This window comes from Hyla sarda, chromosome 12 (assembly GCF_029499605.1).
Source record: "Hyla sarda isolate aHylSar1 chromosome 12, aHylSar1.hap1, whole genome shotgun sequence".
Classification (NCBI taxonomy): Eukaryota; Metazoa; Chordata; class Amphibia; order Anura; family Hylidae; genus Hyla; species Hyla sarda.
Genome location: NC_079200.1, coordinates 21,820,190 through 21,838,810, shown reverse-complemented (window position 1 = coordinate 21,838,810; position 18,621 = coordinate 21,820,190). Strand labels below are relative to the sequence as shown.

Sequence of the window (18,621 nt, the reverse complement as noted above, 5' to 3'; positions counted from 1 at the left end):
GAAGGGTATCCCATTGTCTTTCTCAGCCGCAAACTGACCCCGGCCGAGACCAGGTATAGTATAGTGGAGAGAGAGTGCCTGGCCATTAAGTGGGCACTCGAGTCTCTCCACTATTATCTGTCGGGCAGGAAGTTTTGTCTTGTGATGGATCATTCCCCCCTTAAGTGGAATGCTAAGTGCCAAGCTAAGGACAAAAATGCCAGGGCCAAGTTTAGGGTTGAACACAGAGCGGGTCGTTTGCTAGGCAAAGCCGATGCCCTATCACAAGTCCACTGTTGCACAAGGGGGGGGGTATGTGAGAAGGTGAAAGGCATGGTGGTTGATGGGCGATATGATTCACCAGGGCTCCTGGCCTTGATGAAGTAAGAGACGGTATTTATTCAGTGTCTGTGCTGCGATCCAGGCTCTTACTGAGAATGGTCAAGTGTAGGGTGGGGGCCATTCCCCACAATCCAGGCCGTCTTTTATTGACCTTAAAGCTAGGCTGCCTCACCAGCTGAGGGGGATTTGTTAGTTGCAGCTCACACTGCCAGAGAGAGCTGAGCGTGGAGTTCTTCCCTGAGAGTTTGGAAGCTGGTCAGCAGACTGCCTGGAGGCTTGGAAAAGACTTGCTTGATGCCGCATGGCATGGACTCAGGTGTGAACAAACACCTAAGGAATACAGTTGGACTTTTGTTACGTTTTCCTTTGTTATGCATTTAAAGACTGCTGTTTGCCAAGTGTGAATAAAACACTGAACTTTGAGTTGAAAAGCAGATACATTGCCCAACAGGTTGCATTACCGTATATACTCGAGTATAAACCGACCCGAATATAAGCCGCGGACCCTTATTTCACCCCAAAACCATGGGAAAACGTATTGACTGACTTAAGCCTATGGTGGGACATCCCCCCACTGTCATTATCCATCATCTCCCCTCTCTCCTGTCATCATCCCGACCCCCACTGTCATCATCCCCCCTGTCATCATTCCGACCCCCCCTGTCATCATCCAGACCCCCCTCATCCCCCTGTCATAATCCAGACCCCCCTCATCCCCTCTGTCATCATCCAGACCCCCCTCTCTTGTTGTCTACTCAACTCCCCACTTGTAGCTCTGTCGGTCCATTCCCTGTTGCTTAGCAGCCGTCCATCTATGCTGCAGGGACCGTCCGAATTCCAGTGGGGAGGGTAAGCTGGTCCGGGCCGTCCATCTTGACTGGGAGGGCCCTCTTCTCCCCTCCAAGATGGCCCCGGACTAGTGACGCTGTATTGACACCGCTGAGCAGGGACATCCCTGTGCGACAGCAGCATTGCAGCGTCACTAGTCTGGGGCCAGCAAAATGCTGCTGACACCTGTGGGGTGCACGCAATCCAGATAAAGGATCAAGTAATACAACCACAAAAGAATAATAGCATGCACTCACTGCTAGAACTGCGTCTACCAAGATGTGCGTCATACCAGGATGTGCCGAAGCACTCAGAGGCAATGCCGGCCATTTGATGCGACTATGCACGCTTCTTCTGACTGTCGCTCCGTGCCCAATGACAGGTGATGCGGGGGCTTGTGACATCACGGTCACGCCCCATCACGCTCGTGACATTACAGCCCACCCCCTCAATGCCAGTCTATGGGAAGGGGCGTGATGTCCGTCATGCCCCTTCTGATAGACTGGCATTGAGGGGGCGTGGCTGTGACGTCATGAATGGGGCATGACCGTGACGTCACGAGCCTCCGGCACTGCACCTGCCACTCTAAAGGAACGCCGGGTGCAGCAGGGAGATTGCAGGGGTCCCCAGCGGTGGGACCCCCGCAATCAGACATTTTATCACCTATCCTTTGGATAGGGGATATGATGTCTAGGGGTGGAGTACCCTTTTATAGGGAACATGGCTTAGCAGGATAGGTGGGACAGCTTACATGTACCATAAACTGCACCAAAATTATGGCATAACATTTTGGTGTAAAGTAAGTAAACTAATAGACTTCACTTAGATTTGATAGTCTGAAGATATGCCAGGTTTATCAAGACCATTATACTCTTTCTGAGGGTCCTTTTATGGGGCCGATTATCGACTGAATGAGCATTCGTAGGAACACTTGTGTAAAAGGGGCAGGGATCAGCTGACCAGAAAACGCTCCTTTGCTGGTGATCGCATATTTTGTGCAGCCATTGAAATCATTGTTATTGGCCCCATGCTACCCTGTGTATGTCAACAATGATGAAATTAAAGGGCCACATGAATGATCCAGTGATCGTTCCTATGGTTCAATCTGCAAATCATTGATCCACGTGAAGCCTCATTAAACTAGCGCCGATCAACAAGATCAGCGTCCACTATTGTGCAACCATCTTCCCATGTATAAGGGCCTTAAATATTAGACAGTATTAATAAATCTGCCCCAAAATACACCTATTACTCATCACTATTAGCAAGGTGCAGCCGAGTAATACAGATGTGTCTAAAAGGCAATGAAGGACACATAGTGTCGGTAATTACAGTCATGGCTTGTACCATCACAAGAATGTTTTATATCTACACATAGGGTATGCTTACATCACAGAGCAGGTACTGCGTACAATCTTGTGCTATTGCTAGGCTTGTGTCTTATTAGCAACCTTTCATTTAGACTATGTTAAAGATGTATTTATGTCTATAAAGGGGTGTCCAGGACCTGAAAAAAAGCTACAAATAAACTGATCCGCAAGTCAGAGATAAAAATCCCTTCCACTTTTCATCTTTAAAAACATATTCATCCAAAAACACAAATACTGAGAGGATGGTGATGCAACTAACGCATTTCGGAGGCACCTGTCATTCTTAATCGTGGTTACGAAAAAAGTATCTGTTCTGTTCACAGCTGAATAATACAAATGAATCAGTCATGAACACTTTAGATATGGTGGGGTACTAGCAGCAGTGTCCTTAGCCTTCAACTGGTCTCAACTATTCTAAAATTAGACCTTATTGACATGTTTCATTGTGCGCATCCTGGAGAAAAATGTCACCCGGCCTCTAGTGGCCGCAGGCAGAGTAATCCCTGCGGCCTGGAAGAGCTAAATGCTTAGGACAAACTATGACATCTGTGGTGGTGCTAAACAACAGGCACTCTAGGGCATCCAGTCACTATCTTGCTCACCAGACTGGCGAGGCACCCCTTGCGGGTTCTTAAGGCTCCCCAGTTAGGAACCAACCACTGAAATAGGAAATGCATACTTACTGGTTTTTATTAAGGTTAGTTGGTTACAGCATTTTATATTGGTATTTAGTAGTAGATCTGTCAATATTCTATACGGCCCTCTTAGGTTTGGATACATAAAGAATCAACGTATAGCAGATGCCTTTGCATTGACATAGGAAAAACCTGGATCCACAAGCAGCTGATAAATGTTAATTCCAGAATAAAGTATTCCATCATTATGCAATATCAGACATCGGTGCCTTATGCCCACAAAAAAAACAATTAATCTGAGGACCATCTCATGAAGTATGTCCATTTTCAATTGCATATCCTCTTATGTTACACTCATATATTAGTACAGTCATAAAATTGATAAGGACCTTAGAAATGATAGGCAACTGCTGTCCCCGTGTCTGTGACGTCACGAGCCTCCGGGACTGCACCCGGTGCTGTAAACGAACACCGGGAACAGCAGGGAGATCGCGGGGGTCGCCAGCGGCAGGATAGATCCTTTGGATAGGGGATACGATGTCTAGGAGCGGAGTACCCCTTCAAAGGGAACATGGCTTAGCAGAAAAGGCGGGAGAGCTTACATGATGTGCCAACTGCTGTCCCCAACCCAGTCCTGAAGGCCCACCAACATGCTATGTTTTTTCAGTTACTCCATTGGAATAGAACAGAGAAAAATTAAAATCCTGGACTGTTTTGGGGTCTTAAAGGGGTACTCTGCCCATAGACATCTTATCCTCTGTCCAAAGGATAGGGGATAAAATGTCCTGCGATCTCGGCTGTAGCACCCCAGACATCCGGTGCACGGAGCGAACTTCGCTCCGTGCCCAGTGACTGGTGTAGCGGGGGCTCGTGACGTCACAGTCACACCCCTCACATCCGTCATGCCCCCTCCCATAGACTTGCATTGAGGGGGCGTGGCTGTGAAATCACGAATGGGGCCTGACCGTGATGTCACAAGCCTCCGGCACTGCACCCAACGCTTTAAATGAACGCCGGGTGCAGATGAGAGATCGCGGGGGTCCCTAGCGGTGGGACCCCCGCAATGCATATTCTCTTATGGTACACTCATATATTAGTACAGTCATAAAATTGATAAGGACCTTATAAATTATAGGTAACTGCTGTCCCCAACCCAGTCCTGAAGGCCCACCAACATGCTGTGTTTTTTTCAGTTACTCCATTGGAATAGAACAGAGAAAAATTAAAATCCTGTTTTGGGGTGGGGTACGCCGTAGTGGATAAGATGTCTGATCGCAGGGGTCCCACCGCTGGGGACTCCCGCGATCTCCCTGCTGCAGCCAGCATTTGTTTAGAGCGTCGGGTGCAGCGCCGGAGGCTTGTGACATCACTGCCATGCCCCCTCAATGCAAATCTATGGGAGGGGGCGTGACGGCCATCATGACTTCCATAGACTTGCATTGAGGGGGCGTGGCCGTGACGTAACGAGCCCCTGCCCAGCATCGCCAGTCATCCGTCACAGAGTGAAGTTCGCTCCATGCACCGGATGTCTGGGATGCCGCAGCCGAGATTGCGGGGATCCCCAGCGGCGGGACCCCTTCCTTTGGATAGGGGGATAAGATGTTTAGGGGCAGAATTCCCGGACTGGGTTGGGGGACCTCCAGAATGGAGTGCCACTCTGCTGCTTTGTCGAACTCAAGCCAGATTTATCATTCATGCTTTTGCATCTGTGGCTACTTTTGCCAATGGGTTGTCGTTGATACAACAATACCGCAGGCTGTCTGGGCATAATGGGAGTTTTTGTTGTGCAATAGCTGGTCTGCTCTATTTCATACAATGGGTGTGCCCTCTCATATATGCTACTATTTACCTTTATTAGTGCACACTCCATATAAGTGGCTTCATAAGTGCCCATTATAACTCTGCCTTGCTACTCCTTGCCTGGTAGCTGTGCTCCGATCTCATGCCACCTCTTTCCCCTGTTCTCACTACTGTTGGGTATAACCTACTGGTCATATATGGAGATAAAGACAAACACATTGGGAATGGAAGAAATGTAGAAAATCAAGGCACCATGTGAACAACTGCAGAAAAAGTGGAGGGGGTATGCTGGAAACAGCAGCATGGAGTACAGGGAAAACAGTATACAGAATGCTATGGATCAAAATGCAAAAGGATTTACAAACTGAGGAAATCCACAAGGCTTACATAAGCAAACAGTGGACCGAGGCAAAAGGTGAAGCAGTAAGATAAACACACTGAAAACATATAAATAGTACAATACCAAATAAGAACATCCTGCCATGCACTGCCTACCTACCACCTCCAACCCCAACGTAAGTTTCGCTGGTGCTTCGTCAGGGGGCGTGAAAAAAAAAAAAGGTAAATGGCAAAAGGTGAATGCAATAAGATAAACACACTGAAAACATATAAATAGAACAATACCAAATAAGAACATTCTGCCATGCACTGCCTTCCTACCACCTCCAACCCCAACGTACATTTCGCTTGTGCTTCGTCAGGGGGCGTGAAAAAAAATTTTTTTTTACATTACTGTTGTTTTTTTTTTGGTTTGGTGTGTATATTTTGTATAAACCAGTGATGGCTATCTGCATATGGCCGATTTTTTCTGTTGGTGATATATAATAATCCACTGGGATAGAGGAACCATTGACAAATATTAATAAAATATAACACATTTATGCATCTGCAGGGAATTTCTAGAGGTGCGGCCTTGTTTCTAAGAACAATGATTGAAAAAAAAGAAATAAACTCATTAAGACCCACAATATGAAATAATCTGCACATGGCTACTCCACCCAACCCATTAAATCATTATGTATTCAGTTCATTCAGCACAAACATGAGACACTGGAAGCCCCATTGTGTTCTTGATCCATTGTGATTAGTCAGTGACTTTCCATGTTTATTTGCTGTATATCCCAGGTCTAAATAATACATACTTAAAGCTGTCTCACTAAAACAACCCTTTAAATTATACCCTAATAGGCCAATTGGATGCAATATTAATGTTCCAGTAAGGACTCCGCCTACAGAAGCCAGAGCAGAGCATATAAGAGGCTTCGGCTGTCGTAGACCCCTACATTTGAATAGTCGTGTGAATAGTCTTACACACCTGCAGTGGAAATGTTTGATAAACTACAGCCTATCCCAGTATTAAAGGGGAACTCCGTCCCTAGACATCTTATCCCCTATCCAAAGGATAGGGGATAAGATGTCTGATCGCGGGGTTCCTGCTGCTGGGACCCCCGCGATCTCTGTGCAGTAGCCTCTGTACAGGATCCGCTTGTGTGAACTTACCCTAAAGTAGCACCTTTCCTCGATAAAAATATATTCCTAATTAGATAAAGTGGGGCATCCTTTTGGATTCCCAATGAGGAGAGCATGCTTAGAACACAAAACCAAACATCTCTTTAAAGGGGTACTCCAGTGAAAAACATTTTTTTTTTAAATCAACTGGTGCAAGAACATTAAACAGATTTGTAAATTACTTCTATTTAAAAATCTTAACCCTTCCAGTACTTATCAGCTGCTGGATGCTCCACAGGAAGTTTGTTTCTTTTTAAATTTATTTTCTGTCTGACCACAGTGCTCTCTGCTGACACCTCTGTCCATGTAAGGAACTGTCCAGAGCAGGAACATATCCCCATAGCAAACCTGTCCTTCTCTGGACAGTTCCAGAGACAGACAGAGAGGTGTCAGCAGAGAGCACTGTGGTCAGACAGAAAATAAATGTAAAAAGAAAAGAACTTCCTCTGTAGTACACAGCAGCTGATAAGTACTGGAAGGATTAAGATTTTTAAATAGAAGTAATTTACAAATCTGTTTAACATTCTGGCACCAGTTGATTTAAAATAAATTGTTTTTCACCGGAGCACCCCTATAAAGGGGTACTCGATGCTCAGCATTTGGAAGAAACTGTTCAGAACGCTGGAGCCGGCGCCGGGAGCTCTTGACGTCATAGCCCTACCCCGTCATGATGTCATGCCCCGCCCCCTCAATGCAAGTCTATGGGAGGGGGCGTGACAGCAGTCGCTCCAGTGTTCGGAACAGTTTGTTTCAAACGCCATAGACTTAAAGGGGTACTCCAGTGAAAAATGTTTTTTTTTTTTTTTTAATCAACTGGTGCCAGAAAGTTAAACAGATTTGCAAATTACTTCTATTAAAAAATCTTAATCCTTCATGTACTTATTAGCTGCTGAATACTACAGTGGAAATTATTTTCTTTTTGGAACACAGAGCTGTCTGCTGACATCACAAGCACAGTGCTCTCTGCTGACATCCCTGTCCATTTTAGGAACTGTCCAGAGTAAAAGGAAATCCCCATAGCAAACATATGCTGTTCTGGACAGTTCCTAAAATGGACAGAGATGTCAACAGAGAGCACTGTGTTTGTGATGTCAGCAGAGAGCTCTGTGTTTCAAACGGAAAAGAATTTCCACTGTAGTATTCAGCAGCTAATAAGTACAGGAAGGATTAAGATTTTTTAATAGAAGTAATTTACAAATCTGTTTAACTTTCTGGCACCAGTTGATTTTTAACAATTTTTAACAATTTTTAACAACCCCTTTAACAATGCAATACAGCGCACTATACTTTAGTGACAAAATATTTAGTCCCCAAGTCTTGAATACTGAGGTAGCAAGATACCTCTAGAGATATAGTCAGAGTTTAACGGCTCTTCATGACATGACTTATGGTTATTTAAATCCATCTTTAGCAATAATTTATATATATAACAGTATTTCCCTAGCTGTAGTCTTAGCTCTTACTTTATATGTGGGGCACACCCAATCTAGAAGAACACATCATTGTGAAGGCTTGTCGAGGAAACCATCAATTACGAGGTGAAATGTCTAATATCTTAGAACTGCATCGGAAAAAGTTTCGGTTACCACACCAAAATATGTCCTACAACACCGTGTCATCAAGAAATGGCGTCATTCATGGTGACACATTAGAGAGAAGACTTCTACATAGTTGACATAGTTGATAGGGTTGACAGAAGACCCAGGTCCGTCAAGTCCAACTGTTAATAAAATCCTATTAAAAGAAGATTGAAACTACCAGGATTCTTCCTAGAGATGGACACTTCACCAAACTAAGGACAAACTAAGCTATCAGCCTGGGCAGAGAAATAGCAAATAAGGTTAAAGGGGTATTTCGGCTTCATACATCTTATCCCCTATCCAAAGGATAGATCCTATGACTCTTTTTGCTTTGCTAGCAGCTGTCTGGCACTGATCACTGTTGAGCTTTTTGTCCACCAATATCCCAAATCCTTTCCAGTGTCAATTTTACCTGGTGTTTTAATATTTAGCACATGGTCATTCGTCTTGTTGCATGAGCCCAAGTGTATAATCTTGTATTTATGCTCCTTTAAAGGGGTATTCCAAAGGATAGGGGATAAGATGTATGATCGCAGGGGTCCCCTACGATCTCGGTGCAGTCCCCGGCATTCTGTGTTGGGCGCTGCCTCTGAGACGGGGACGTGACGTCATGGCCACGCCCTCCTAGTGGCATCACACCAGGCCCCCTCCATTCATGTCCATGGGAGGGGGCGATAGACATAAATGGAGGAGGCTTGGCTGTGATGTAACGTCCCCATCTCGGAGGCAGCGCCCGACACACAATTCCGGGGGCTGCACTTTGGATAGGGGATAAGATGTATAAAGATGTATAAAGCCAGCATACCCCTTTAAATGAGGATAAATGTAAGATTATACACTTGGGCTCATACAACAAGATGTATGACCATGTGCTAAATAGTAAAACATGAGGAAAAATTGCCACTGGAAAGGATTTGGGGGTACTGGTGGACAAAAAGCTCAACTTTAGTGATCAGGGCCAGGCAGCTGCTGGCAAAGCAAAAAGAGTCATAGGATGTATAAAGAGAGGCATAGAGGAACATCTATGACAGGAACATTGTTTTGCCTCTGTATAAATGACTAGTCAGACCGCATATGGAGTATTGTGTCTAATTTTGGGTGCCTGTAAATAAGAAGGACATGGCCGAACTAGAGAAGGTGCAGGGGAGGGTGACCAAGGTTATTAAGGGAATGTGTGGATTGCAAAACCAAGACAGATTATTAAGCTTTAGGGTTATTTAGTTTGGAGAAAAGACATCTTTGGGGCGATCTGATCACAATGTACAAGTATATGAATGGACAGTACAGAGATCCTTCCAGTCATCTTTTTATACCTAGGCCGGTAACCATAACAATGGGGCATCCTCTACATCTAGAGGAAAGATTTCCCCTTCATCACAGACAGAGATTCTTTACTGTAAGAGCAGTGAGAATATGGAACTCTCTGCCACATGATGTTGTGATGGTTGAGGGGCCTGGATGTCTTTCTTGGAAAAAAAAAACATTTTGGGTTTAATAGTTATGGTTAAAGGGGTACTCCCCTGGAAAACATTTTTTTTTTAAATCAACTGGTGCCAGAAAGTTAAACAGATTTGTAAATTATTTCTATAAAAAAATCTTAATCCTTCCAGTAATTTTCAGCATCTGTATGCTCCAGAGGAAGTTCTTTTCTTTTTGAATTTCCTTTCTGTCTGACCACAGTGCTCTCTGCTGACACCTATGTCCGTTTTAGGAACTGTCCGGAGCAGGAGAGGTTTGCTGTGGGGATTTTCTTGTACTCTGGACAGTTCTTAAAATGGACAGAGGTGTCAGCAGAGAGCACTGTGATCAAACAGAAAGTCCAGCCAGGCTCTATCAATGACGGAGCCACAGACACCAGGGAACAACCTCTATAGGGGAACGCTCCCCGCGATCACGCTGCGGGAGAGGCGATCCACCCCACTAGCCCACCAGGCAGCATTCACATGTCCCTTTAGACGCTGCTGTCAGCTTTGACAGAGGAGACCTAAAGGATTAATACCCAGCCACGGTGATCACCGCATGCTGGCTATTAGCGGCGGCCCCCGCCTACTGAGAACAGCCGGGGGCTGCAGAGTATGGAGCGGGCAGGAGTCGGGAGCCCGCTTCATACAGACTGCTCAGTGCCGCCGTACTTGTCAGGTCCGGCCCTACTTGCCCGAAGCCGGGCTGAGGGCCCGAAAAGTTCACCTGCGCGGTGCCCGGGACTGCATGTCCCAGGCGTCGAGTGATAGGAATTCCACATCCCTGCGTCTGGTCTGGTTATCTTTCTATAACAGTATTTCCCCAGCTGTAGTTTTTAGCTCTTACTTTATATGTGGGGAACACCCAATCTAGCAGAACACATTAATTACATTAAATACAGGTTACATGTCTAATACTGTATCTCAGAGCTGCATCATAAAAGTTTTGGTTACCACAGCACAACATGTCTTATAATAGCAAATGGCATCATTTACAGTGACAGGTTAGAGAAAAGATGACTTCTACATAGCTGATAAGAAGATACAGGTCCATTAAAGACATCTGACAGGTAAGTTAAGGTCTTTGGGTTTGGAAATTTTAGTTTGTAACTGGATTGAACACTGGCTCATGGATCGTACCCAGAGAGTGGTGGTCAATGATTCGTACTCTGATTGGTCCCCGGTAATTAGTGGTGTACCCCAAGGTTCAGTACTGGGCCCGCTGCTGTTTAATTTATTTATCAATGATATAGAGGATGGCATTAACAGCTCTGTTTCTATCTTTGCAGATGACACCAAGCTTTGTAGCACGGTACAGTCTATAGAGGATGTGCATAAGTTACAAGATGACTTGGATAGACTAAGTGTCTGGGCATCCACTTGGCAAATGAGGTTCAATGTGGATAAATGTAAAGTTATGCATCTGGGTACTAATAACCTGCATGCGTCGTATGTCTTAGGGGGGATTAAACTGGCAGAGTCACTGGTAGAGAAGGATCTGGGTGACTTGTAGATCACAGACTACAGAATAGCATGCAATGTCAGGCTGCTGCTTCCAAAGCCAGCAGGATATTGTCATGTATCAAAAGAGGCATGGACTCAAGGGACAGGGACATAATACTCCCCCTTTATAAAGCATTGGTACGGCCTTACCTGGAATATGCTGTTCAGTTTTGGTCGCCTGTTCATAAAAGGGACACTGCGGAGTTGGAAAGGGTGCAGAGACACGCGACTAAACTAATATGGGGCATGGAACATCTTAGCTATGAGGAGCGATTAAAGGAGTTACAATTGTTTAGTCTTGAGAAGAGACGTTTAAGGGGGGATATGATAAACGTATATAAGTATATTAATGGCCCATACAAAAAATATGGAGAAAAACTGTTCCAGGTTAAACCCCCCCCAAAGGACGAGGGGGCACTCCCTCCGTCTGGAGAAGAAAAGGTTTAGTCTAAAGGGGCGGCACGCCTTCTTTACCGTGAGGACTGTGAATTTATGGAACGGTCTACCTCAGGAACTGGTCACAGCAGGAACAATTAACAGCTTTAAAACAGGGTTAGATACATTCCTGGAACAAAATAACATTAAAGCTTATGCAGAATTATAAAACTACATCCCTTTCCCTTATCCCCTTACACCCTTCCCTTCAATTCCCTGGTTGGACTTGATGGACGTATGTCTTTTTCAACCATACTAACTATGTAACTATGTAAAGGGGTACTCCACCCATTGACATCTTATCCCCTATCCAAAGGACTGGCAATGTAGGGAGGAGGCTCGTGACATCACGTTCACACCCCACTCGTGACGTCACAGCCACGCCCCCTCAATGCAAGTCTATGGGAGGGGGCGTGATGGACGTCCTCCTATAGACTTGCATTGAAGGGGTGTGGCCATGATATCACGAGCCTCCGGCGCTGCACCTGATGCTCTAAACAAACGCCAGGTGCAGCTGGAGACCCCCGCGATCAGAAATCTTATCCCCAGACATCTTATCTTAAGATGTCTAGGAGCGGAGTACCCCTTTAGTCCAACTAATTCCATGTTGATCGAGACATCGGCTGAAATCTCAGGTAAATTGCAATTGACTTTTTTAATGGGAAAAATTCCCTATCCAACTCCAAATATATATCATGATCAATCGATGTCCCATCTCTAGAAATGTATCCAGACCATTTCTGAACTTGTTTATAATCACAACATCGTGTGGCAAAGAGTTACACGGTTTCACAGCTCATACAATAATATGATTATTAGTTTACAAGACTATTAATATTAGAAATGAGATATGAGGGGGAGAGCTATGAGAGTGGTAGCTATACAACGTGCAGAGGTATCAGTTGCCCCAGGGCCCTGGTGCCTGAGGGTGTCCAGATGTCCCTCTGCTATGTAAGAAGACACCAGTACAGCTCAGCCCAGCAAGGAAAGAGTTTATTAGCCCTGCTGAACATCGCTAGTTCACTCCTTGGGGGGTATACATTATACAGCTAACTATATGGCTGAATAATGTATACAGGGAAGAGAATAATACTTACCATCTCAATGCTGGTCTGGACCTCTTCTTATGTAGCTCCGCGTCCCCTAGTGACATCATCACTAGAAATGGGGCTACAAAAGAAGAGACCCAGATCAGCAATAAGATAGTAATTATGACTCACTTCACTGTATACATGATACAGCCATATATATGGCTGTATAATGTAAACCCCCACCTCCCATGGAGGTAACTAGTGCTGCTCAGCAGTGCTAATTAACTTCTCCATTGCTGAGCTGGCACAAGGAACTTAGCCCTTTTAATGCCAATTAAAACTTCTTAGCCATGGACTGAACACTTTCCGAAAAACTCACTCAACTCTTGTGAAGACCCTTTGTAATGACACTTAAGATTTAGCTCTCAATACAATATGTATATCAAAGCAAAGTCCAAGTCAGAGAGGTGGAAAACTGCCTGTACAGCTCAGAGACAGGATTGTGTGAAGGCTCAGATTGAGAGAAGGGTCCAAAAACTGTTCTACTACAGTGAAAGTTGCCAAGAGCACAATGTCCTTCATAATTCTTAAAGCTACAAAGATCCTGTGTGCAGATGGGAGAAACTCCCATCATCACTACATCTTCCACCAATATGGGCTTTATGGTAGAGTGGACAGAAGAAAAGAAACCTCTCATCAGTAAAGGACCCATGAAAGCTGCCTAAAGTAAAAAAATAAAATGAAAAAAAAAAAAAAAACACATAAAGGACTCTCTAAAGGACTGTGAGATTCTCTGGTTTGACCAATATTGAACTTTTTGGCCCTTTTTAGAGTATGTAAATGAAAATTAACCTTATAACACAACATCAGCATGGGTTTATGAGGGATCGGTCCTGTAGGCTGTAAAGAGCCAAAAACAGGTTATCAAGCTTAAAGTTTTTTTTGTTTGGAAAAAAAAACATCTTAGGGGTCATTTGATTACAATGTACAAAATATAAATGGATAGTCAGAGATAAACCTTCCTAGTGCTCTTTTTGTACCTAGGCCGGTAACCATGACAATGGGTCATCCTCTACATCTAGAGGAAAGAAGGTTTCACCATCATCACAGACAGAGATTCTTTACTGTAAGAGCAGTGAGACTATGAAACTCTCTGCCACATGACGTTGTGATGTCCATAAACAAGTTCAATGTTTTTCTTGAAAAATTACAGGTTATGGTTGATAGATTTCTAGATGTTGATCCAGGGATTTATTCTGTCTGCCATATTTGGAATGGGAATTTTTTTTTCCTTTAGGAACTTTGTAACTATGTAATACCATCCCTACAGAGAATCGTGATGGTGGCAGCATTATACTGTGGGGGGATTTTTGGCTGCTGGGACAGAATATTGAGCATAGAGGTTTAAAAACAAAGAGCGTGCTCGCTGTGTATGGTGTCTGAGAACTGCACGTTGCGTGTGTGTCCCAATGTCACGCCCCCTCCCATAGACTTGCATTGAGAGGGCGGGGTGTGATGTCATGAGGGGGCGGGGCTATGACATCACAAGCTCCCGTCACCGGCTCCAGCGTTCGGAACAGTTTGTTCCAAATGCTGAGCAGTGGAGTACCCCTTTAACAGAGCTATGTATATATATATGTATATATATATATATATATATATATATATATATATATATATATATAAACAGAAGTAGACATATGTAGAGTGAGAAAAGAGACAGTGTGCTCAATGTAGATATTGTCCATAAAGTCAGGTGCGTGCCCCTAATACATAAAAACACTAAAAGGGAATAGACTGGTTCTCAGGGATGCTTGCTTATAAATTATATAGTGATTGTAATTAAAAGATAAGGACGATTAAGGGAAAAAAAGGAAACAAAAAGTGCAATCTAAGTGTCATTTAAATAATATAGGACTTGTAGGTAAAAAAAGGACTGGAGATACCGTATACTTCCAACTAATGATTAGGCACAACACTGTGAAGGACATGTAGGTGGGTGTCATTAGCGCCTATGGGTCCACATGGCTGCCAGGCATCAATCACCAATCGTCCAGGAGAATAGTGATGAGTGTACACATATGGAGATAGGGATCCTTAAAGGGTTACTCCACTGGAAAAAAAAAAAGGTTTTAAATCAGCTGGTGTCAGAAAGTTGTAAATTACTTCTATTAAAAAAAAATCTTAATATTTCCAGTACTTATCAGCTGCTGTTATGATCCACAGGAAGTTCTTTTCTTTTGAATGTCCTTTCTGCCTGACCACAGTGCTCTCTGCTGACACCTCTGTCCATTTTAGGAACTGTACAAATATAGAAAAGACATAGGGATGCGCTGCGTAGTGTAAGATCTTAGGGTTAGCGGGACAAACACAACAATGTGAACTTCGCTTACCAGAATAGGTTGCACTCCTGTCCAAGTACAACCATAGATATGAGCATGTAGATAAAATGAGGAAGGTCTCTGCAGCTGCTCCGCACCAAACAATATCGATAAAACCAGAATTCCTCCAAATACCAGCAGAGTAATGGAAGCGCTGAGACCAGGATAAAAGTGAGGAATCTTTATTCCCACAATGCAACACGTTTCTCAGAAGTTCCACTTCATCAGGCAATGGTAATTCGTTCCAAATGAACCATCGTTTGTTGAGGGATCCGTGCAATGTTAAATGTAGGAAGGTATACTCACCTGTCCCCGGCGCTCCGGACTGTCACCACTGCCCAGAGCCAGGGGCTTGGTCAGGCGGCAGTGGGGCTGCCTGGCCATTGGGTCACTCCCCCTGTGGGCATGGTGTCTCGGAGGAAGTGGTTGCCACCCGGTGCTACGCCAGTGTTAGGTTAGGGACCCACTCTAACTAGGCGGCCTTGACGTGGCGAGTGGGCTTGTACTTTTTGATCAAAATTTATAATAACGACCTGTTATTTTTTAAATTATGCTGAGAAGCAAGTAGATCAAATTACAAATGGTGGATGTGCGGCTGTGTTTCTCTATATGTGTTGTAAAGTACTATTTAAAAGACTGAAGTGGCCAGAAGTTGGTACTTCAGTAAGACTTCTCTAAGGCTGGGTTCACACCACGTTTTGTTAAATACGGTTCCCGTATACGACTGGGAGGAGGGGGCGGGGCTTAATCGCGTCGCCCGCACTCAGCCGTATTCGGGAACCGTATTTAATGTATGTCTATGAGCCGACCGGAGTGAACCGCAGCCTCCGGTCGGCTTCGTTTTCGGCCGTATGTGGTTTCCCGACCGTAGGCAAAAACACGGTCGACCACGTTTTTGCCTGCGGTCGGGAAACCGCATACGGACGAAAATGAAGCCGACCGGAGGCTAAGGTTCACTCCGGTCGGCTCATAGACATACATTAAATACGGTTCCCGAATACGGCTGAGTGCGGGCGCCGCAATTAAGCCCCGCCCCCTCCTCCTCCCAGCCGTATACGGGGACCGTATTTAACAAAACGTGGTGTGAACCCAGCCTAAGACTCCTATTCTGTATTGAAAATGATACAGACAATTACTGTTTCTTTACTGTTTCCATAGACCAAACAAATGAGCAGCGCGGCCTCTAACACTGCAAAGAAAACATTCGCGAGCGCTGGGCGTGTGCGTGTAATGTGCCTGGATTTGCCCTGAAGGGAATTTTCCATTGTTCTGTAAGACAGGCCGGAACACTTCTTGCCGCTCTTAAAACGGCATCGGTGTCTCCACATGCAGAATTGATGGCATCGTCCCATGTCTTCAGGTATGTTCTCCTAAGCTCTTAAGTGCTCATTGTTCCACTCATTCCTCATTCAATGGCAGGGTTGGGCACTGAATATCTCCGTTATCATTTGCGTTGCATCATATCCCGCAAATTTTACCCCAGTTTTAAATATGGCTAATCCCAAAACAGAATGTAATGCAAGGAAAAAATGGAGAAGTTGCAACTAGTGTGGAGCACGAATATTCGTAATGCTAATTTTTATCGCGAATATCGGCACTTTGCGATTTCGCGAACATTTACAATATAGTGCTATATATTGGTAATGACGAATATTCGTTTTTTTTTTTTCCAAATGCGAACTGTTATCCAAATTTTCGCATTGGAAAAAAAAGTGAACGAGCATAGCGACTATGCGAATTTCGCGAACATAGGACGAATAATCATCAATATATTCACAAAATATCGCGAATTCGAATATGGCCCCTGCCGCTCATCACTAGTTGCCACCAGATCCTAGTTCTAAATGATTGGCGGCTTTATTGGTTTGTTGTTGCAGACAATTCGCACTAGATGTCATAAGTCATACTCATTACGGGACATCTTCCAAAACCAGCCTAAAAAAGTTACAGCATTCTTCCCGACGTGTTTTCCATTGGTCTACATATATTCATCGGGTGAATGGTTGCCTTTGGAAAAATGTGTTCTTTTTAATTTTTTATTCACTTTTATTCCACTTTTATTTTGAGTCACTTTTTTCCATTTTGTATAAAAATTTAAAATTTTTGCACCAATTTAAAATCCCAAATATATTCAGTCAGGAAAATGCAAATTACAGATGAGATACTGTATGTGAGATATTCTTATTGCAGAGGATGTATTTACACGTAGCACTTTTTTAGCAGTACCGCGCATGTTTTTCCTGCATTTTAAGGGTAGTTGATTGAAATTGTGGTGCTCCAGAGTGCGCTTCTGCATGTCTTGCGTCCTCTAGAACAGTGTTTCCCAACCAGTGTGCCTCCAGCTGTTGCAAAACTACAACTCCCAGCATGCCCGGACAGCCTTTGGTTTTGCAACAGCTGGAGGCACACTGGTTTGGAAACACTGCTCTAGACGTTAGAACGTGCCACAAATGGCACATGGCACCGCAACAATGCCGCTAATAAAGTGCCAAGCTCATAGAGGTCCAGCCAAGTCAAGTCCTAAGAGTGTGTCTGGAGTCCATAGGAGACCTTAAGTCCATCCAGCAGCCACAAGTCTTCAAGTAAGCTACATTTGGGGTATAGTCAGTCCCATTCAAGTCAGTCAAGTCAAAGTCATCTGTCTTCATTCAGCGTGGCCTGCATTAATATTGTCCCAGTCCACTACTAGTCACACCCCCTACCACAACTTTTTGCATCCTACGAACAGGATACTGGTGTGCGCCTTATGCCTAAAGTACCCCCCCCCCCCCAGTCCAAACTGTGTCCAGTATTGCAGAATAAAACGCACGTGCGACAAAAATTGCACCAGAAAGTGTACGGGACTTTGTCAGTGAAAAGTGTTTAATGCGAGGCACTTGTGAAATAGAGGGGGAGGTGAAGAAAAGACTGTTTTTTGCCATTGTGAACTGTATAGAGTCTGTACCTGAAAGAGTTAATCTGGTTCGGCGGTTCCCGTGCGCGCGAGTGGTCGCAGCTCCGCCCACGTCAGTCCCCATCGGTGATGCATCTTCAATCAAGTGAGGAGGAACCAAAGAGCCGCCTGTGTTGCACAGGGGACGATTTTGCTGACCGGACCTAGACAGGAAGTTCCCTGCTCCAGTTTCCGGCAGTCACCTGAAAAGCCACACTGCATCACAGCCTCCACAACTACCACCAATCATCAGTATCAAGTCTCCGGTGCCCGAATCTGTTATTACTGTCACGTTACTACCCGCAAGTCTGGTCGCAAGACTGTTCATCGAAGGGTGCCTACAAAATAGAGGGGGAATATCCATTACAGTACCACCATCGGCAAAGTCAAAGCCGCTTCAGCGCCTCAGCAGGCATCTTAAAGGGGAACGTACGTACCTTATTTCTCTTAAAGCAACAGCGCACTCAAAAATCAACAGAATGTCAAAACCCAGCACCACAGATCAACCGGGCACCAGTGCCCCTTTATCTCCAGCAGAAAGGCCATCTCCTGCTCCAGTAACTGGGGTCCTGTCCCCTTGCCTGCAGTCAACATCAACAGTCCTGGTGTTCCAGCGTCTGCACCGGTATTCATGGGGAACCCTGTCCTCCCTACCTACAATGGAGACCCCTTTACCCTGAGGGACTTCAAAGAGAGGATCCAGAGTTTGTTTGGCTTTTACTCTTTCCCTCCTAATCAACAGGTGCAATTGCTCAAATGACAACTACAGGGACTGGCGCTAGAGGAAGTCCGCACCTCGCCAACCTCAGAGAAGGCAACTGTAGAGCAGATCCTTG

At 44.7% G+C, this 18,621-nt stretch overlaps 1 protein-coding gene across 6 annotated transcripts in view; it reads right to left on the bottom strand.

Annotated features, from left to right (window-relative positions):
- Window positions 1–18,621, bottom strand: part of LOC130296323 (keratin, type I cytoskeletal 17-like) — a 100,410-nt gene that overhangs the window by 11,181 nt on the left and 70,608 nt on the right. Inside the window, exons 1-3 of one of the 6 annotated variants that reach the window (XM_056547730.1) lie at window positions 14,866–14,913; window positions 14,673–14,773; window positions 14,419–14,585 (exon numbers count right to left, since the gene is read on the bottom strand). The exons of the other annotated variants lie outside the window; for them this stretch is intronic. Coding sequence (XP_056403705.1) covers window positions 14,419–14,478 — 60 coding nt within the window. The 5' untranslated portion in view covers window positions 14,479–14,585; window positions 14,673–14,773; window positions 14,866–14,913. Of the gene's footprint in view, window positions 1–14,418; window positions 14,586–14,672; window positions 14,774–14,865; window positions 14,914–18,621 lie in introns of those variants that run through there. 6 annotated transcript variants of the gene reach the window in all.